Source organism: Durio zibethinus, chromosome 22, assembly GCF_047325235.1.
Source record: "Durio zibethinus cultivar Kanyao isolate XHJ-2024 chromosome 22, ASM4732523v1, whole genome shotgun sequence".
Taxonomy (NCBI): Eukaryota; Viridiplantae; Streptophyta; class Magnoliopsida; order Malvales; family Malvaceae; genus Durio; species Durio zibethinus.
Genome location: NC_143183.1, coordinates 1,947,960 through 1,970,665, shown reverse-complemented (window position 1 = coordinate 1,970,665; position 22,706 = coordinate 1,947,960). Strand labels below are relative to the sequence as shown.

The window sequence follows — 22,706 nt, the reverse complement described above, 5'->3', positions numbered from 1 at the left end:
AGTCCTTATTTTGGTGAAGGACGAGCCATCTCCTTAGAATAGGTGACATAGCTATTTAGGCATGCTTTGCTTAGACGACTCAAAGGCTTAATTGTGTTAATTAAATTTTGACTATTAACCAATTAATTTAGACATAACAATAAATAATAGTACTAATAAAATTAAAAAATAAACATGTCACTTATAATTATTGTACTATAATTAAATATAATTCAAAATTACTTATGATTCATTAAAATATTATGTAAAATTCAAACTTATAACTAATGAATATCTATATAATTTTTTGTTATAATTGATTAATAGTGAGTATGATTCAATCCATTACAACCTCGAATACCCAAAAAAAAATAAATGCTTAAAAAATGCATTTTATGCATAATTTGTATCTAACTGTGTCGATTTGAACACCTAAATATTTGGTTAAAATATAAGTATATAAATCTCTTACTAAATCCCTCATTCTCCAAATAAAGTAAGTGTTTGGTTTTGAATTTTATCACATATGTATAAAATATAAGGAATTCTTTTTACAAGTGAAATTGGTAATGATAAATTTTTAAATAACTTAATTTTTTTATTGATATTTTTATTTTTTTTTATTTTGTATTTTATAGATTTTTATAAAAAAAAAATGAATGTATCCGTCAATGAAACCTTAAAGATTTCGGCAAAGAACAATGACATATATTGTATCTGTCCAGTTTGTAGATAAGGCAAGATATTAGTGGAGACAATTAATTCCTAACTTCCCCCAGAATTCTCTGTAACATACACTAATAATATATATATATATATATATTTTTATATTTATATTTATATTTATATTTATATATGATGAATTTCTTGAATATAATAAACAATTATTTTTTCTTGCTACCCCATTTCATATTAAACAATGAAAAAAAAATCAACCAAAAGCATGCTTTAATTTCAGAAAACTTGATCATAATGAAAGGTAAAAAATCATGTTGAAATGTAAGGAATATAACCACCCAGTCTTCAAGACCGTAATGTTAAGTCGAGTGCAGCTGTACAGTCAGGTACATCCGGTGTCGGAAACAGTAGTCTTGAAACAGCATTGCTTTTCATCTCTAAAACTCGTCAATGTCCATTCTATAGATAATCGATTGTATCATGTCATATATTAGCAGCAATATTTTGAGTCTGAAGGCCTACTTCAGAGTAACCCTTGAATGCTTGCTAATGCATTGATAAACTAGATCAAATCTGAGAAGATAGTGTTCAACAGGTTTGATTGAACATTAACTGAACGATGTTCTTTAGGGAAAATCTTGGTCTCGAAAGCTTTGTCAGAAAGTATAAACTGCTGCATGCGTTTTTACTTATTAAAGCAAAAAGGGGTGGTATAAGTAGAAATTGAAGAATTTTTTAAAAACAAAATTATTCTCTATGGTGCATAGAGCATTGTAGTTAAAATTGAAGAATTTAAGGTGTAATAGACGTATTAGTATTGCAGTCTTAGATGATTAAAAGTTTTACTGCCTTTTCTAAAGTTGGATTTAGTTTCATTTGAGTCAGTGTATCAATGCATTTATGTTCTGTATGTACCCTTAAGATTACAAACAAATTGTTCAAAAGAAACAACAAGAAAATAGAACATAACCCTAACAAATACATAATACAAATGACATTGAAATCAATTAGTAGTCTTCATGTTTTTATAATCCACATCAGAATCAATGGCAGGCAATGGGATATTTAGATCAAAATCCACAACAGGCATTTCATAGCGGCGCAATGGACATGTATTCGTCTCTTTAAGACATTTAACAATGCAACCTGTATGATAAACATGGGCGCAGGGCAGGCATTTGGCTTCAGTCCCAATTGAAACATCTTCAAACTAAACCGAATATAACACTAATGATCTTTCATTGATCTTTACCTTCTCCAACCCAACAATGGCTGATTTACTATCAAGCCTGATCATCTTGGAAGATCTTCATCAACAAGAGCATCCTCAAGAATCTCCATAATATCATCATCAGTATGGAATATGACCACATCTTTCATATAATCATCATCAGAGAACTGATCATCATAATCCCTTTCATTATTAGGAAACATGCTAGATAATGGTATGCATAGAAAAGCTTCTTGTCCCTCTAAACTCAAATTCCAACAAGGAACTACAACTTGATCTAATTCATCAGACATATTCAAACTTGAAACAAAGAATGCAATAAAAAGAAGAAGGGAAGGTTGCAATTTTTTGTAATTGCAATTTCTCAAAGGCAAAGGCTACAAGAAATTTATAATACAACAGAAGAGGCGGCTATAAGTTTCCTTAATTTTGAAGGATTATTCATCATAGCTGAGAATGGATTTAAGTATTACCAGATTTTGGACACTCTTATGTGGCTGGAACAAAAAAAGAAAAATAAAGTGAAAAAAAAGAAAAAAATATGTGAAAGAGTTATGTGATAAAATAAATTGATTTTTTTTTTGTAGTTGCATGCAAAAAAAATCAAATTTATTTTTATATTTTTTATTATATGTATTTATACATAATACAATAAATATATAAAAAAATATATTGTTAATATGTTATGTAATAGTGAGACGAGGTCTGCATAGATATCTTAAGCTCGTAATGCTTTGTATTATAGTATATTTTCAGGAATTTTTTTTTTTTTGATAATTTGTATTTTATTTATCAAGCTAGCAGAATTCTACTACAATTCAACAATCCGTCTTTTACAAACCATCAATATACGCATCTCTAATTGCAACCTATTCTATCATAGCAACATTAAGATTCCACGTATCACACATCATCTTATTTGCTGTATTGGCAGCAATCTGACTTGGTCCCTATAATCGAAGTCTCACAACATCTTTTATGTGTATCCGACTTAGCCCCCCTAATCGAAGTCTCACAGCATCTTTTATGTGTTCAAGGACCTGTAACATCCTGCTGTTGCTCTCTTTCTATATCTGATGTCTGGAATTCCAGGCTAATAGCAATATGATGGAAGCTTTCCCCTCAATTTGCTCACTGCCCATCTCAACTCTTCGGACCAGTTCTCCACCCCCGAAAGATCCTGCACTTCCGTAATATCTTTTACCAAATCTATTTTGAATAATCACATCCAAAGAGCAAATCTTCCATGGTTTCGTCCTCTCTCTGGCACAGGCAACATTTGTCATCCACCTCAATTCCCCACGTTTTCAACCCGTCCTTCGTTGAAACTCTATTTAATATAGCCATTCAAGTTATTATAGAGTGCTTTGGAATATGGTATTGAAACCATATGAGTTTATGCCATTCAACCTTCTCTTGTTTCGGCCTAATCGTATTTCATACTATAGCAGCTGAGTAGGTGTTGCTTAGAAAAGGCTAGATCTCAACTCCATTCTCTATGTTTATAAAATGCCGTGCAATCTATCTAAGCTGAAGTAGCTTCCTCCAGTTCCAGCTACTTTTTTGTTGTTCTGGAACCTGCAAGATGCTCCTCTCCTTCAAAACATAAGCTTCTAGCCATGCTATCCATATTGAACCAGCTTTAATAAAAATGTCCTGCATATTCTTCATGAGACAAGCCTGGTTCCAAGATACTATATCTTTGAGACCAAGCCCTCCCTCAGATTTAGAGAAACAAATTGCACAACAGCTCACTCTAGCTCCCCGTGCGGGCCCTTCTCTCCATTTCCAGAAGAAACTGGAGCATAGTTGATTTATCTTGTTAAGCACACGCTTTGGCATAATGAATTGCCTAGACCAATAGTTTTGCATACTAAACAGCACGGACTGCATTAGCTGCAACCTTCCACCACAAGACAAATGCCTAGCTGCGCAACTTTTACTCCCGGTTGTGATCTTGTCCATTGGTGGCGCACAATCTTTTCCGGTGAGCCTCCTGGTAACCAAAGGTACCCCCAAGTATCTAACAGAAAGCAATCCAATTTTAAAGCCAGAAACCTGCTATATTGGACTGAGCTCCCATCTATTAATTCCTGTTGAATATAACTCACTTTTCTCACAGTTAAGTTGCAGGCCAGAAAAGGTGTTAAAACACCTTCAGCACCTCCTTCACACCAATAACAGAATCCAACTTACCCTTTGCAAACATTAGTAAATCATCTGCGACGCAGAGATGCGTCAAGTTGACTGTATATTTTCAGTACTGGACATAATTTGGTATTAAGACTGAGAAATTAACAAGTTATACCCTTTACGGCAGGAACGACGATAAGCATGATTGAAAGAATGAAGGAGACTCAATAGATGACTGATTTTGCAGCTAAACGCAGCATAAAACAAGACATTGAAGTTATACCTATAGATTATATGAACCGTGCCTTCTCAAAGCAGATGTCAAATACCATTTCAAATACGCAAATGATTAATAAATAATCTTCCAAGGAAATGGTAATTGTTAGAGTGTCTTTGTTGCCAGATTTTGCTCTGATATTCAGGTAACTAGCAATCAGCTTTCACTGGTCGTGGAAAGATACATGTTACTGAACTTGGCTGAGCTTCTATCCCACATCATGAACAGTTGAATAGGGTTTGGGCGAGACAAGTTATGAAAGAGAAGTTGAGAGCGATTACAAAGCATACCTTTCTCGGCCTTTTGGCTAAGATCAAGTGTAGTATCTGTTCTTATCAGTTTAATATCTGATACGTGGGTCATTGATCCACATGATATTAAATTAATTTTTTGAGGGAGAAGGTCCATCACGGTAGCTTGCTACTGGGGCCTTCAAGTGTCGCCCATGCGTTGCACTGCTGCATGGGCTAGGCGCATCCCACCAATTCTAGTTGAAATAGATTCTGGTTTTTCTCTGTCGAACAAGTTTTCTGTTAAACGTAAGTAAGATGGGATGTTTTCTGTATTTAAATCAGGAGCCAAGCTACAAAAAATTGGGAGCTCTGTTACAACAGTACATAGAACTGAAAGAGAAAATATCCAATATGGAGACAAATTTTGATTCTGCAAAAAGTGTAATAGACATATTAGTATTGCAGTCTTAGATGATTAAATGTTTTACTGCCTTCGATTAAAAGTTCGATTTAGTTTCGTTTGAGTCAAGGTATCAATTCATTTTGTTGGAAACACTAGCTTCTCTTGTTTGCTCTCGTGAATACTAACTCAATGTCCCGGTTTTTGTAAAGTATCCACTTGATTTGATCAAAACATTGATTGACTGAACAATGTCCTTTAGGACCAATCTTGGTCTCAAAGATATTGATAAGAAATAGAAAAACCCTACAAAACAAAACAAACTAATCAACAAGAATTTATATCAATAGTTGTGGAGAGCATGGTCATGTATAGAAATAACATATTATAAGAAATACAAAAACATCAGAATTAGAAGGAAAAGTGCAGTAAATTTTTTAATAATCATGTAACATAAGGACTTGGGTGATTAGGGTTTAGGGTTTGGGTTCCAAATGACAATTTCATTATAATTTGCGAACCCTTAAGTTTACAAACAAATTGTTCAAAAGAAACAAAAAGAAAATAGAACATAACCCTAATAAAAACATACTATAAATGACACTAAAATCAATTAGTAGCAGTCATGTTCTCAGAGTCCACATCAGAATCAATGGCAGGCAATGGGACAATTAGATCAAAATCCACAACAGGCATTTTATAGCGGCACAATGGACATGTATTCCTCTCTTTAAACCATTTAACAACGCAACCTATACAATAAACATTGGAGCAGGGCAAGCGTTTGTCTTCAGTCCCGATTGAAACATCTTCAAAGCACACCAAACACGACATTAATGATCTTTCATCGATCTTTACCTTTTCCAACCCTTCAATGGCTGATTTACTGGGAGGCTTGATCATATTTGGTGGATCGTCATCAATAAGAGCATCCTCAAAAAACTCCATAATATCATCATCAGTTTTTGAATATGACCACATCTTCCATGTAAGCATCATCAAAGAATTGATCATCATCATCCCTTTCATTATTAAGAAACATGTTGGATAATAGAAGGCATAGAAAAGCCTCATGTTCCTCTAAACTCACGTTCCAAACATGCGACTAAAACTTGATCTAATTCATCACACATATTCAAACTTGAAACAAGGAATGCAACAAAAAGAAGAATGGAAGGTTGCAATTTTTTGTATTTGCAATTTCTCAAAGGCAAAGCCTATGAGAAATTTATAATACAAGAGAAGAGACGACTCTAAGTTTCCTTAACTTTGAAGGATTATTCATCCTAGCTGAGAACGGATTTAAGTATTACTAGATTTTGGATACTCTTATGTGGCTGGAAAAAAATAAATGAAAAAAAATTGAGAAAAAATAGGTCAAAGAAAGAGTTATGTGATAAAATAAACTGATTTATTTTGTTGTAGTTGCATATGAAAAAAATCAAATTTAGATTGATATTCTTTCTTTTATGTATTTATACATAATATAATAAATATATAATAAAAAATCTATTGTTAATATGTTAAGTAAGAGTGAGGTGAGCTCTACATATGTATCTTAAGTTCATAATATTTTTTATTATAGTATACTATTGCGGAACTATGTTCCGCGTCAATTATCCTAATTTAGGTTGCTATAATTTTAAGAAAATAAGAGGAAGAACCTTTTTTATATGTTAAGTAAGAGTGATGTGAGCTTTACATATGTATCTTAAGTTCGTAATATCTTTTATTAGAGTATACTATTGCTGTAACTGAATCCATGTCGGTTATCCTAATTCAAGTTGCTATAATTTTAAGAAAATAAGAGGAAGAACCATTTTTGTTTTGATTATATCAAAGGCAATATAAACATCATTCTATTTGCATTTTAGTATAACAAAACATAATTCAAAAGATTTTTAATAAGAGCAATATGTAAAAGGATTAAGAGAAAGCATCATTCTATTTCATTTTTTATTGTTTAAAGTAGGAGAAAGCATTAACTTTAAATCAATAAAATTGATCTAAATTGTTCATTTTAATTAAATCGATTTGGATTTTTTTATTTAAGAGATTAAATCGATTTAGTTCTCGAATTTATCTTTTTTCTTTTTTGTGTTGAAGTTTTAAATTTGAACCGATCGAAAAAATCAGAATTCAAATAATTATGTCATAATGTCTAGATCCGGGGATCTATCGCTAGACATTGACTTAAGGGAGTCGTCACCAATCTTTTTTATCTAGGTGTGATTGGCCACCTAAGGAATCTGTCCTTTCAGGGAACACCTAAGTTTAAGGGTCCCTAAAAGAATAGGTTCAGGTCTACTAACCAGAACAGGGTTCGTGAGTTCGGTTACTTGTGAGGAAGGTTATAGCACCCTCACAACGCCCATCAAAAGATGGTACCAGCTTAAATTTATGTTATCCAATGAGCCTTAAAATTTATCAAGTAATTAACTATTGGAAATCATTCTCAATTGACTCTAATACTTTTAGCAAAAAATTGAAAAGATTCTCTCACCTCAAGAGTATGCTAGAAAAACTACTGTCCCACTTGTAGAGGCTCCGTCGTCGGATTATTTAAAGAAAAATCAAAATCAAAATCAAAATAAAAAGGAAGAAAAGAATGATTTTTTTTGTGCAGGAAAAATTGATACTTTCAACTTTTCCCTAAAAATATTCTTTAGAAACTTTAATTTCGAGGAAAATTGATACTTTCAACTTTTCCTCAAAAATTGATTTTTTGAAGATTTATTTTTTTTTAAGGAAAATTGATACTTTCAACTTTTCCCCAAAAACCCTTTTTGAAATTTTATTTTTAAGGAAAATTGATACTTTCAACTTTTCCTCAAAAACCCTTTTTTGAAAATTTATTTTTAAGGAAAATTGATACTTTCAACTTTTTCTTAAAAACCCTTTTTTGGAAAATTTATTTTTAAGAAAAATTGATACTTTCAACTTTTCCCCAAAAATACTTTTTTTAATTTTTATTTAAAAAATGAAATAATAAAATAAAATAAAAGTGAAAATAAATAAAATAAAAAGAATAAAGAAAAGTAAAACAAAAATAAAATAGAGATAAAAATAATATTAAGTAAACCTAATCTAAAAAATAAATAAATAAATAAACAAATAAAAAAAATTCAAAAAAAAAAAAACCTGGAGCGGCTCGGAGTACGGCTCGACTCAAGGAAGAGAAAATGGCTCGGAGAAGCGGCTTGGGACCTCGGCTCGACTCGGCTATCGGCTCGAAGGAGGGAAGACACGCGCGGGTCTGGAAGCGGGTCGACGCACGGGTCGGGTCGGATCTCGACAAAACGCGCGGATCCTCTGGATCACTTAAGGCAAAAATGACGTCGTTTTAAAAGGGTATATAAGGCTCTTCCTTCTGTTTTTCGACAGAAAGCTCCTCCTCTCTCTCTCTCTTCTTTCTTTTTTCTTTCGTTTTTCTCTAAAAGGTCGAAGAACTCCGGTTAAATATTCACCGGATTCTGAGATCTTTCACCGGAATCTAGATTTTTTGCCGAAAGTTCGCCAGAAGCTGGCAGGAAAGTTGGTTGGTTTCTGGATTCTTCGTCAAAAACTGGGCAGTTCACCGAAAACTTCAAATTTGGTCGAAATTATCGTCGAAAAATTCAACCCTCGTTGAAAAAATCACCGGAATCTGGAAATTTCCCAGAAATTTCCAAAAACATTTTTGCCAAAAATTTCTAAAAAAATTATTTTCGATTCCTACAGCTATTCTAACACTTCTCCACCTTCTTTTAGCCTTCAAAAACTCTTCTATACACCTCTTTTCTCTCAAAATCAGTAGCTTTGCTCACTGTTTTCTGTGTGTTCTTCATTCTGTTCCTGAGGGTCCTTTTTATAGGGATTGATCAGGAGTTTCTGATCAATCCCAATTCCTCTTTGGACAGGGATTCAATCATTGAATCCAACATGGACTCTTCTGATTGAATCCTTATTCACGGTAGGATTTTTCATCCTTCAATCTCAACCTTCCAAAATAAAAATCAAAAAGAAAAAAGAAAAAAAATAGATAATTAGAAAAATAATAATAAGATAAATAAAAAAAAATATTATAAGATAAATAAAAAAATAATAATAACAGATAAATAAATATACAGTTAAATAAATAAAAATACATATAAAATAAAATATATAAAATATATAAAAAATAAAAAAATAAAAAAATATATTAATAAATAGTAATAATAAATAAATAATAAATACATAGGATATAAAGAAAGATATATACATAAAATATAAAATAAAAATAAAAATAATAAAAATAAAATTGGACTTACCCATTTGGACCAGGCCCAATTGATCCGGGCCTGGACCAAGTTGGGTGTCTACAGCTGCCCCTCTTTGCACATTTTCTGTGAAACAGAAATTGCGCAAAGACGTAGACACCCAATCAAGACTCAACCCAACATTTTCATTTTTTGTTTTTTTTTATTTTTTTTTTGTTTTTTTTTGTTTTGTTTTTTTTTTTACCAAAGCTCCTCTACGTAGAGGCTCAACGACTTTGAGAAACATAAATGGCTCCTCTAATCAGAGGCTCAACGACTTTGAAAAATAAATTGCTCCTCTAAATAGAGGCACCACGATTTTGAAAAGTAAATTGCTCCTCTAAACAGAGGCACCACGACTTTGGAAAAATAAATTGCTCATCTAAACAGAGGCACCACGACTTTGAGAAAAGTAAATTGCTCATCTAAACAGAGGCACCACGACTTTGGAAAGTAAATTGCTCCTCTAAACAGAGGTACCACGACTTTGAAAAGTAAATTACTCCTCTAAACAGAGGCACCACGACTTTGAAAAGTAAATTGCTCCTTGACAATCATGTCCAAAGGAGTTGAAAATTGTGTTTGAAGAAATTTCAGGAGATTATGCCCAAAGGTCTTATAAATCAATCCTGATACCAAAAGACATCATATTTCAAGGATTAGGAGCTTACCTGACAAGTTTCTTCTCAAATTTGTAAAATATCTTCATATCTGTTTTCTCTATGTGGGATCTTGAAATACCCATGCTTCTTAGATTTATACACTATACTTTCCTGAAAATAGTGTATGCTATGCGATGCATATGAATTTCAATGCATGTTATGCAAATGTTGGCCAATTAATTCCTATTCAATGTATGGTACTCAAGCTTCTCAAGCTTTTTCTTAAGCATCAAGCCTTTTGATTCTTTAAAGATCCAATTACATTGCTCTTCTAAGATCAAGCTAGTGTAGCTTTTAATTATTTCTTCCACTCACATTCTTCCTGTAAGAAATTTCTTTCCAGATTCAATGTCCTAATCAGGAGCTGAACATCTCGATTCTGCCTTTATCACTCTTGACTTATTCAATGTAATGTAAAAATCTTTTCATGTTATTATTCATTCATCAATCATTATTTCAAACTCAAAAAGTAAGAATGCATTTGCACGTTTCTTCCATGGTGGGGTATTAGAAGAAAGAAATATGAATGGTTGAGAAACAGATCATCAGAAAAAGACACAAAGAATGAAATAGAATGTCTTTTATTGACAAAATGTCGACAAACTTTGGCCCAAAAAGAATTACAAGGATAAATGTGGGGACAAAATCTAAAAATGAACAATCAGATAATCATGATAACACATCTCAAAGTCTTTTTTGAAAACCTAACCCTCTGATGTATTTAACAACTTGAAACTCTTCCAAATTTGCTAGCCTTCATGTCGACAAACTTTTAAATTCGATGTTGTATTCTCCTTATCTAAGCTGCCTTTTCAGGTTTTCAATTTAGACAAACCCCCTATGACTCAAACCGCCCTTTTAGGGTTTTCGCCTTGAGTCCTCCTTTTTCATTCACTTTTTTTTTCATTTTTTCATTTTTTCATTTTTCATTTTTTCATTTTTTTTCATTTTTCATTTTTTCATTTTTTTCAAGCATAGTATTTCTTCACAGCATCAGAATTTATGGGACAGGGTAAATCATTTCCATCCATCTCTGTCAGTATCAGCGTTCCACCCGAAAAAGCCCGTTTCACCACATACGGTCCTTCCCAATTCGGAGTCCATTTTTCTCTACTATCATACCGGATTGAGAGAATTCTTTTCAAGATCAACTCTCCTTCTCGAAAGCAATGGGGCTAAATTTTCTTATCATGAGCCCTCATCATTCTTTTTTGATATAACTGACCATGGCACAGTGCAGTCAATCTCTTTTCTTTTATGAAATTTAACTGCTCATAACGTTCTCGAATCCATTCAGCTTCTTCCAACTCAACTTCTTTTAAGACTTTCAAAGAGGGGATCTCTACTTCCACTGGTAGTACAGCTTCCATCTCATAAACCAAAGAAAATGGGGTTGCCCCAATAGAGGTACGAACTGACGTCCGATATGCATGCAATGCAAATGGTAACTTCTCATGCCAATCTTTGTAAGTCTCGGTCATCTTCTCTAAAATTCTCTTTATGTTCTTATTGGCTGCCTCAACTACCCCATTCATTTTCGAACGGTATGATGCCGAGTTATGATGTTTGATCTTATATTGAGCACATATTTCTTGCATCATCTTACTATTTAGATTCTTGGCATTGTCTGAAATAATTCTCTTCGGAAGTTCATATCTACAGATGATCTCCTTTTTTATGAACTTGCAAACCACAGAACGTGTCACACTTGCATATGATGCTGCCTCTACCTATTTTATGAAGTAATCAATCATCACAAAAATGAATCTGTGCCTGTTAGAAGCCTTTAGGGTGATTGGACCAATGACATCCATGCCCCACATTGAGAATGGCCATAGTGGTGCCATAACATGTAAAGCAGATGACGGAGCATAGATCTTATCAGCATATATCTGGCATTTATGGCGTTTACGAGCATAATAAATGCAATCATTCTCCATCGTCAACCAGTAATATCTCGTTATCATGATCTGTCTTATCATCATATGTCCACTAGTATGTGCCCCACATATTCCACCGTGCACTTCTTCAATGATTTTTTTCGCTTCGATCTTGTTTACGCACCTCAATAATACTTGATCCTTGCTTCTTTTGTACAGGACATCCCCATCCAAGAAAAAGCTCATAGCCAATCTTTGGATAACCCTTTTTATCATTTTTTGTTGCTTGCACTGGATACTGCTGATCCTTAACATACTGCAGGATGTCATAATACCAAGGCTTTCCATCTTCTTCTCCCTTTACATTAGAGCAATAAGCTAGTATGTCTTTAACATCCAGCTTGATGGGCTGAATGTCGGTATTATCATTGATTCGAATCATTGCAGTCAGAGTAACCAATGCATCAGCAATCGAATTCTCTTCTCGGGGTAAGTGGTCAAATCGGATATCTTCAAATTGTTTCATTAACTCTAGAATATACTTGTGATATGAAACAAGTTTTGAATCTCTCGTCTCCCATTCTCCTTTTAACTGATATATAACTAGAGCTGAGTCTTCAAACACTTTTAGTACCTCCACTCCTCTATCTATAGCAGCTTGTAAGCCCATGACACATGCCTCATATTCAGCAATGTTATTTGTATAATTAAAATTTAACCTCGTTGTTATAGGACAGTATTGTTCTTCTAGAGAGATCAGAATTGCTCCAATTTCGTGTCCCAAGGCATTAGCAGCTCCATCAAAATACATTCTTCAACATTTTTCTTCATGCTCCCCTTCATCCAGTTAGAAAATAGTCATTAAGTCTTCATCAAAAAATTTTAGCTTCATTCGTTCATACTCTTCAGTAACACGATCTGCAAAAAATTCTGCTATAGTGCCCTCTTTTATTGCTTTTTGGCTCACGTATGTAATATCATATTCCGAGAGCATTACTTGCCATCTAGTGATTCTTTCAGACAAAAAAGGCTTTTCAAAGAGATACTTAATTGGATCCAGTTTTGCTATGAGCCACATAGTGTGATAGAGCATATACTATATGAGTCTTTTGGCAGTCCACACTAATGCACAATATATTTTCTCCAATGAAGAATACTTAGATTCATATTTCGTGAACTTTTTACTCAGATAGTAAATAGCTCTCTCATTTTGGCTAGCCTCGTCTTGCTACCCCAGCACACATCCCATTGAATTTTCACATACAGTTAAGTATAAGATTAAAAGTTTCCCTGGAACAGGTGGCACCAATACTGGAGGATTCGATAAATATTGCTTAATTTTATCAAACGCCTCCTGACATTCTTCATTCTATTTCCTAGGATTGTTTTTACGAAGAAGCTTAAATATGGGATCACATTTATAAGTAAGCTGAGAGATAAACCGAGAAATGTAGTTCAATCTCCCCAGAAAACCTCGAACTTCCTTTGGTGTACTAGGAGGTGACAAATTCTAAATGGCCCGTATCTTATCTGGATCAACTTCAATTCCTCTTTCACTGACCACAAAGCTTAACAACTTCCCTGACTTTACCCCAAAGGTGCACTTAGCTGGGTTTAATTTGAGCTGAAATTTTTTCAATCTCTCAAATAACTTTCTGAGGCTAATGACATGATCTTTATCTTCACAAGACTTTGCAATCATATCGTCTACATATACCTCGATCTCTTTGTGCATCATGTCATGGAAGAGTGTTACCATGGCCCTTTGATATGTTGCCCTAGCATTCTTTAACCCAAAAAGCATGACTTTGTAGCAGAAGGTTCCCCACATGGTCACAAAAATAATCTTTTCCATATCATCTGCAGCCATTTTTATCTGATTATACCCCGAGAAACCATCCATAAAAGAGAAAATCGAATGCTTAGCCGTGTTATCTATCAATGTATCAATATGAGGCAAAGAAAAATTATCCTTTGGGCTAGCCTTATTCAAGTCCCGATAGTTCACACACATTCGTACTTTTTCATCTTTCTTAGGAACTGAGACTATATTGGCTACCCAATCTGGATACTTAGCTACTTGTAAAAAACCTACATCAAATTGTTTTTTCACCTCTTCTTTAATCTTTAGCAGCATTTCGGGCTTCATCCGTCTCAATTTTTGTTGAACCGGCTTACATTCTGGCTTTAAGGGTAATCTATGCTCTACTATCTTTGTGCTCAGCCCTGACATATCTTGGTAAGACCAAGCAAAAATATCTACAAATTCTCGAAGTAGGTCTGCCAATCGTTGCCTATCTTCAGATGAAAGTGAAGTGCCCGTTCTGACCTCTTTCTTATTTTTTTCATCTCCTAGATTCACTAAGTTCACTACCTCCTAATGAGGCTCAATTGGCTTATTTTCTTGTTCAATCATCCTCATTAGGTCCGGAGGCATAATATATTCATCAAAATTCTCTTCATTGTCAAGTTCATCAGTGTTAATTGAATTCTCAAAGCTAACATCTTGATTGTTATCATGATTATCTTCATGTTCATTTAAAGACCTGAAAATTGAATGAAATGAGATATGTTGGCAAGATGTGCTTGAAAAGATGGAAATAATGAAGACACAAGAAAAAATGAATGAAAATGCATCCTTTTTATTTTTTATTAGAAATAATAAAAGATAAATGGCCTAAACAAAAAGATCACCCTGTAGCCTTGGGTAAAAGCTATTGAGATGTTACAATTACATTGTATCAAAATCAAAAGTCAAAGGCATCTTGATGGCACTCCAATTATTGATCTCAAAATCTGACAGACAAAGGCGAACCCACTCCTCTCTATTAAGCCCCACTTCATTTTCAACAACATTAATAGCTAACTGGGTAAAAGCATCTTTCACATTTTTTCTTGCATCTGGGTACATGAATCCTCCAGGTCTGAAGGTTTCATACAAGTGTGGGATAAACATCAGTCTTGCTGTCTTCTTTGATGGCCTTCTTTTGACTTTCCACTCTGTCATCTCATAGCCTAGGCCTACCCTGTCGCTATTGTCCATTATTATCGGAGGTTCTTTAATTCCCTATAAGTTTTTACCCAGCCCAAGTCCTGGATACCAGTCCTTGTTGATGACTTGGCTCACCACTATCTTTAAAAAAGGCTGATTTTGAAATTTTTCACCTACAGAATTGACCAATTCAAAAGATCTATAGGAGCATTCCAATGCTTATTTGACAGCCTCTACATTTGGAGTGTTCAATGGTTGGGTTACTAACATGTCTTTCTCTCTAACTACCACTACTAATTGACCTTTCACATTGAATTTGATCTTCTGATGCAGAGTAGAGGGCACAGCTCCTGCCATGTAAATCCATGGTCTTCCTAATAGACAACTGTAGGATGGAGAGATATCCATCATTTAAAATTTTATATTGAAGGTGCATGACCCAATTTGTAAAGGCATCTCAATATCCCCTAGGACTTCTCTTCTGGTCCCATCAAAGGCTCTCACAATCATCTGACTATCCTTCATATGAGAGTAATCAATGGGTAGCCTTGCCAAAGTTGACATAGGTATGACATTGATGGCAAAGCCATTATCGATAAGGACCTTAGCTATAATATGGCTTTTGCACTTGACTGTGATATGCAGAGCCTTGGCATTTCTTTTTCCCTCTAAAGGAATCTCATCATCGCTAAATGAAATGTGATTTGGCATGACTAGGTTTCCAGCCAAGTGGTTCACATATTCAACAGATACGTTATATGCCACGTATACCTGATTCAACACTTTCAACAGGACATTTCGGTGTGGCTCTGAGTTCAACAGCAATGATAATAATGAGATTCGAGCTGGCATTTTATTCAACTGTTCCACAACAGAATACTCACTATGTTTTACCAGCTTCAAGAATTCACAAACCTATCTTTCTGATACGGGCTTCGACTGATCTTCTTCAGGTTCTATCTCAGGATTATTCCATCTTTCTCCTTCTTTAGCTTTTTCCCTTCTAACCTTTTCTAGCATTTCTGGAGTCTAACATCTCCCACTTCGAGTAATGCCTCCTACTCCAGTTATATTGGAACCATCGATTTTGGAAACCTCTTCTTTCTGCCCCTGAACTATAGTGTCACAGCCATATCTCCAGGGTACAGCTTTATCATCTTTGTATGGAAAAAGAGTCGGGACTTTAAAAGTTACCGACCTGGGAAGGAGTTTGTCTATGACTGACTTCGGTTTGTTCTCACACTGAATTGTCACTGGTTTTGGAAATAACTTTTCAGGCCTATCAGTCATGTGCACCTCAACATTCTTCAAGTCTTCTTTTTCTTCATAGACCTCCATCTGATATGAATCCAAGAGTTTTTGCACCTCTTGGTGAAACTGCTCACAAGTCTCAATAAAATGGCCTATTACCCCATTATGATACTTACAACTAGTACTGGTTATATATGCTCCCTGATAGCTGTGTGGACTTACCAGTTATATCATATTTGCTCTTCGTAAAACATCAAAAAAATGGCTGAGAGGTGTCCTAATATCTGCCACTTCTTTCTTCACATGGCGCTCTTGTTCTTCACCTATAGCATTCACATTATGATTCGACAAAGGATTGCCACTAACATTCAGCGTAGTCATCCCTCTAGTATCAAAGCAAGTCATCCCATCATTAATCAACCGTTGCACTTTGTGTTTCAGGGTAGTGCAATTTTCAGTAGAGTGACCAACAATCCCATAATGGTAGTCACAGTGAGCGGTGGGATCATACCACTTGGGGTAAGGTGGCTTGAGAGGTTTCAATTTACTTGGAGGAATCAAATGACTGTTGTAGAGCTCTTTATATAATTCTGTATAAGTCATTAGAATTGGGTCAAAAACATGTTTCTCACGAGTAGTTTGTTGCTCTCGCGAACCACCAATGAGGTTGGTTGGGCGATTTTGAGGTCTTGGGGCAAACTGGGTGTCAGGACTGTATATGGTATTTTGGGGTCTATGAGGGGTTTGATATGTTTGGGGGTATGGTGATTGTGTAAATGGTTGGTATGGGTGAAAGAAAGTGTTATTTATAGTAGGATGATATGGTAGATATTCTGGTGATGGATGGGTGAATAACCTCTAAGTTACTGTCTATCAAAGCTCACAACCTGAGCTTCCGTTTTTTTTTTTTTTCGAACTCTTTTGCTAGATGCTTCATTTTCTTCTAGCTTGCCATTCTTGATGGCACTCTCAATGATTTCTCCTGAGATTACCATATCAGTAAAATTTTTTGTTGCATTTCCTATCATCTTTTCATAATAGAAAGGTTTTAAAGTGCTCACAAACAGCACTATAGTTTCTTTCTCGATCAGAGGAGGTTGTACCTAAGAAGCAACATCCCTCCACCTCTGGGCATACTCTTTAAAAGACTCGTTTACCTTTTTCTTCAGATTCTGTAAAGACAAACGATCAGGGATCAAATCGATGATATGTCGATATTGATCGATAAAGTCATGTGTCATATCGCTCTAAGAGCGAATGCGAGTTCTGTCCAGCTGAACATACCATCTGGCCGTAGAGCCAGTAAGACTATCTTGGAAAACATGCATCAAGAGTTTTTCATCATGAGCATGAGCTGTCATCTTCCGACAGTACATTGTAATGTGAGTTTTAGGGTATTTTGTACCATCATATTTTTTAAATTTTGATACTTTGAACTTATGGGGAATAACCACATCAGGAACTAGGCAGAGCCCAGCAGCATCAACTGACCCATAAAAGCTAAATCCTTCCACAACTCATAGCCTTTGCTCTAGCATGCTAATCTTGGAGCTTTCTTGAACTTTCACTCTTATCTTTTCTTTCTCTTTCTCTTTTAAATCATCTAGATCAGGAATTGGTTTTGCTGTCTTTTCAGTAAAGACAAGATTTATATAGCTATTATACTACCCTGGGTTGGAAGCTGACGGCATTCCATGATATGTTGGATATGCAAAGTGTTGTGGCGGGACCTCTTGAGCAGATTGGGCTTGAAGTGGGCTAAAACCTGGAGGGTATAAGGGGTCAGCCACTTCTTGTAATGGGGGAACTTGCTGGCTTGTATTTTCTTCGACTCCCTTTCTTTTATTGATGTTATTAAGCGCTTTTAGAATCTTGCTTAGCTCACTTTCAATCTTCTCTTGTGCTTTTTCTATCTTTTCAAATCTATGAGAATTTTTCTGTTCTATTTGTCTTACTCTGGATCTTGTGTGTATCGATGGGCAAGATTTTCGCTAGATGGAGTAATCTTGGAACCTTGAGTACCATTTCTTAGAATTAGCAAATTTGCATGATCATCACATGGTTACTTTGTTAAGTGTAATGAATGAAAATGCAATGAATGAAAAATGCATGTATACAAAGAACATTTGCCTTAAAACGATATTCAACTAAAAAATTTCATTTATTCCAAAAAACTTTGATCTACATTGAATTTATCATCCTAGAATTATAGCCATAAAATTGTTTGATCTGTTCATACTCGGCCTTGGCTTCTTCTATGAAGTTCAAGAGACGCTGTCCATGTTCTCCTACTAGGGCCACCACTTGTTTTAATGCCTCTGCCTCTTCCACTATCTCTCTTGCCTTACCTACCCCTTTATGGATCTGGGTTGTTAAGTGCTCAATGTATTTATGCCTTCTTGAGTTCTCTCTTTTACCACACTAGACTTGATATGATAATTCTCTATGTTCCCTAACCAATGCAGCGATGTGATCTCCTTGTTCATCCAATTTTTGACTTAGCCTGCTCAAATAAATGTTTAGCATGTTAATTTTTTCCTGTGCTTCGGTACTTTCTTCTTCCAATTCAGCATACTCTTGCTTCAATCTTGTATTTTCCTCAGTCAGCTCGACAATGGTTATCTCATTGGCTTTCTCTCTCACACATAGCCTCTTATGCTCCTGGTGTAATTTCGCTAGATCTTTAATAGTTGTATCACGTTCTCTAGCAATCTTGTGGACTTTAACTTCATAACTTTCGGCTCTACCTTTCCACTGGGCTTTTTCTTCTTGAAGCTTCTGAATCTCTTGCTTTAACCTGTTCTTTTCAGACTCAAACTCTTTTGTTGCCAACTCTAATTCTGATGGTGTCTCTTCAAGTTTTTCTTCTGTTGGTGGTTGAGAGATCTCATAAGTGAATACCATTTCTTATCTTCTCTTTGCTCTCCAAACTAAATACCCTAGGGTGACTTTATCAATGAACGGTCCAAGACTCACTCTTCGGGGATTTTTCCATGCTTTGATCATCTCATTCATCCTCTGAAATACTTTAGGTTCACTGTAAGAGAAATCTAACTAATGAAGCCCATAAGTCATAGGAACGAACTGTTCTCCCCTAAATTGCCTTCTCACTAGGAGTGGTGCATAATTCGTCACTCCCCATAAACCCAAAAGTGGGACCACTGTACTATCCCCACATTGGTATAACATAGGCTCACGATTCATCCATGGGGCCAACCATCTCACCCTGGCGCTTTTCAACTTTTGTAAGAAAGTTATCCATTCTTGTTTAGACTTTCACTTTGACCACCCACTTTCGTAGAATTCCTTGATCGAAAAATGATTACGGATATAAAGCTTCGAGAAAGCACCATTTCTTTGTTCAAAATGGCTTTTCATCCACAAGTATAATAACTGTATGCATCCTATGAAGCACCCTTCATTCCGACGATAATAACTCAAAGATCTGATAGTCTCTGCTAATATTACCGTTGAAAGATTATAGCCATTGATCACACTTTCGAAGAAATCAACCACCACTATCTCAATATGTCTCAAAACCTTTGGAAATATTACCAGTCCGTATATAGCCAAGGCAAATATATCTAACCCTCGTTCTTCATTGGCATGTTGCATCAGAAACTTATGAAAAAACTTCCAAGGTAGGCAAACCTGTTCTTGTTTTTTCTTTGTATGAGAATCCACAATTCTTTTGTCTATCCCCATGAGTTGAGCCAAACTTTTACGAAATCTTGACTTATGTTTTTTGACATATATCTTGTCAGGAGTCTTGAGATGCAAACCCAACAAGACCGAATATTCTTCTATGATGGGGGTTATATCGGCTTCATTAAAGATGAAACACTTATAAACAGGATCCCAGAATTGTGTTGCAGCTCTGATTAGTTGATCATCAACAACCACTACTAGAAGGTGTGCTATATGCCCATGTTTCTGACAAAACTGCTCTTGTCTTGACGGACTCATCTTCTTCCAGATATTAATCAAATCCTCTAAATTATTCTGTTTGAGGAGGATAGATGTTTCCTGAGACAAAGTAGAATTATACCCAATTGGCAAGCAATCTCCCATCTTCAGTTGAGTCTTTTCTGACTGGGCCTTTACGTTATTAGGTGTCCCACAGGGTGTTAGTACTGATAAAAAACAAACTAAACATTCATTGGCGTCCATGAAAAAAATTTTGTTGAAGACCGTTTTTCAAGCAAATGTTCTTTATGTAACTTTATGATATGTGTATGAACTAATGCAAAAGAATAAGAAAACGGTTAGTATACCCAGAAAAGGAATAAATAACTAAGTAAATTTAAACATCACACAAAGTAAAAAAGGATGAATCCTATGTTTTTGGTCAATTCTAAAAGAGAAGAGTGATGGCTCTATCTATAGGTTAAGCGTTCCTAGGGTTCACTATATGCGGTTTTAAGGTCAAAGTCTAAAGGTCCTCAAATTATTCCTTACATCCTTGTCCATCACAGACTAGTAAGGCACCCTAATCCTCACCCATTACAGGCTACAAGCGGAAAAGGTTCAATTTGAGTGGGAGTATTTCGTAAGCCACTGCGGAGGCATTAGACCTCACGAAAGCAATAGGTACTTTACTCCCTCCTAAAGGGACGGAGCTCAGGTGTAGAGCTCATGTTATACACATGCATATGAATGACATAATTAACAAGGTAAATAAACATGAGTGAATAATTACACATACGTACAACAAGGTTTAATTTTATTAGGCTTTTGGATAACACAAATTATTTGCTGGCCTGACTCTCAAAGTCCCCAGTGGAGTCGTCAAGCTGTCATAACGTCTAGATTCAGGGATCTATCGTTAGACATTGACTTAAGGGAGTCGCCACCAATCTTTTTTATCTAGGTGCGATTGGCCACCTAAGGAATCTGTCCTTTCAGGAACACCTAAGTTTAAGGGTCCCTAAAAGAATAGGTTCAGGTCTACTAACCAGAACAGGGTTCGGGAGTTCGGTTACTTGTGAGGAAGGTTATAGCGCCCTCACAACGCCTATCAAAAGATGGTACCAGCTTAAATTTGTGTTATCCAATGAGCCTTAAAATTTACCAAGTAATTAACTATTGGAAATCATTCTCAATTGACTCTAATACTTTTAGCAAAAAATTGAAAAGATTCCCTCACCTCAAGAGTATGAAAGAAAAACTACTGTTTCATTTGCAGAGGCTCCGTCGTCGGATTATTTAAAGAAAAATCAAAATCAAAATCAAAATAAAAAGGAAGAAAAGAATGATTTTTTTTGTGCAGGAAAAATTGATACTTTCAACTTTTCCCTAAAAATTTCCTTTAGAAACTTTAATTTTGAGGAAAATTGATACTTTCAACTTTTTTTCCTCCAAAACCTTTTTTTGAAAATTTATTTTTAAGAAAAATTGATACTTTCAACTTTTCCCTAAAAATATTTTTTGAAAATTTTGATTTTCAAGGAAAATTGATACTTTCAACTTTTCCTCAAAAACCATTTTTTTGAAAATTTATTTTTAAGGAAAATTGATACTTTCAACTTTTTCCCAAAAATACCTTTTTTTTAATTTTTATTTAAAAAATGGAATAATAAAATAAAATAAAAGTGAAAATAAATAAAATAAAAAAAATAAAGAAAAGTAAAAAAAAATAAAATAGAGATAAAAATAATATTAAGTAAACCTAATCTAAAAAAAAAATAAATAAACAAAAAAAAACCTGGAGCGGCTCGGAGTACGGCTCGGCTCGGCTCGACTCAAGGAAGAGAAAATGGCTCGTAGAAGCGGCTTGGGACCTCGAATCGGCTCGGCTATCGGCTCGGAGGAGGGAAGACACGCGCGGGTCAGGAAGCGGGTCGACGTTCGGGTCGGGTCGGGTCGGATCTCAACAAAACGCGCGGATCCTCTGGGTCACTTAAGGCAAAACGACGTCGTTTTGAGAGGGTATATAAGGCTCTTCCTTCTGTTTTTCGACAGAAAGCTCCTCTTTTCTCTCTCTTCTTTCATTTTTCTCTCGTTTCTCTCTAAAAGGCCGAAGAACTCCGATTGAATATTCATCGGATTCTGGAATTTTTCACCGGAATCTGGATTTTTCGTCAGAAGTTCACCGGAAGTTGGTCGAAAAGTTGGTCGGTTTTTGGATTCTTCGTCGAAAACTGGGCAGTTCGTTGGAAACTTCAAATTTGGTCCAAATTGTCGCCGAAAAATTTAACCCTCATCGAAAAATTCACCGAAATCTGAAAATTTTCCAGAAATTTCCAGAAAAAGTTTCGCCAAAAATTTCTAAAAAAATTATTTTCGATTCCTACAGCTATTCTAACACTTCTCCACCTTTTTTTAGCCTTCGAAAACTCTTCTATACACCTTTTTTCTCTCAAAATCAGTAGTTTTGCTCACTGTTTTCTGTGTGTTCTTCATTCTGTTCCAGAGGGTCCTTTTTATAGGGATTGATCAGGAGTTTCTGATCAATCTCAATTCTTCTTTGGACGGGGATTCAATCATTGAATCCAACATGGACTCTTCTGATTGAATCCCTACTCACGGTAGGATTCTTCATCCTTCAATCTCAACCTTCCAAAATAAAAATCAAAAAGAAAAAGGAAAAAAAATAGATAATTAGAAAAATAATAATAAGATAAATAAAAAAAAATATTATAGGATAAATAAAAAAAATAATAATAACAGATAAATAAATATACAGTTAAATAAATAAAAATACATATAAAATA

At 34.9% G+C, this 22,706-nt stretch overlaps 1 protein-coding gene and 1 non-coding gene across 2 annotated transcripts; one reads left to right on the top strand and one right to left on the bottom strand.

The window, feature by feature from the left end:
• Positions 1-4,584: 4,584 nt before the first annotated feature.
• On the top strand, positions 4,585-4,780 carry LOC149512446 (U2 spliceosomal RNA). Its single transcript, XR_016332265.1, has one exon. It is a non-coding gene; the product is annotated as a U2 spliceosomal RNA (small nuclear RNA).
• Positions 4,781-5,540: 760 nt separating this feature from the next.
• LOC149512445 (E3 ubiquitin-protein ligase RING1-like) lies at positions 5,541-6,005 on the bottom strand. The gene has a single exon (XM_089751446.1). The coding sequence runs from the start codon at positions 6,003-6,005 to the stop codon at positions 5,541-5,543; it is 465 nt and encodes a 154-aa protein (XP_089607572.1).
• Positions 6,006-22,706: the final 16,701 nt, after the last annotated feature.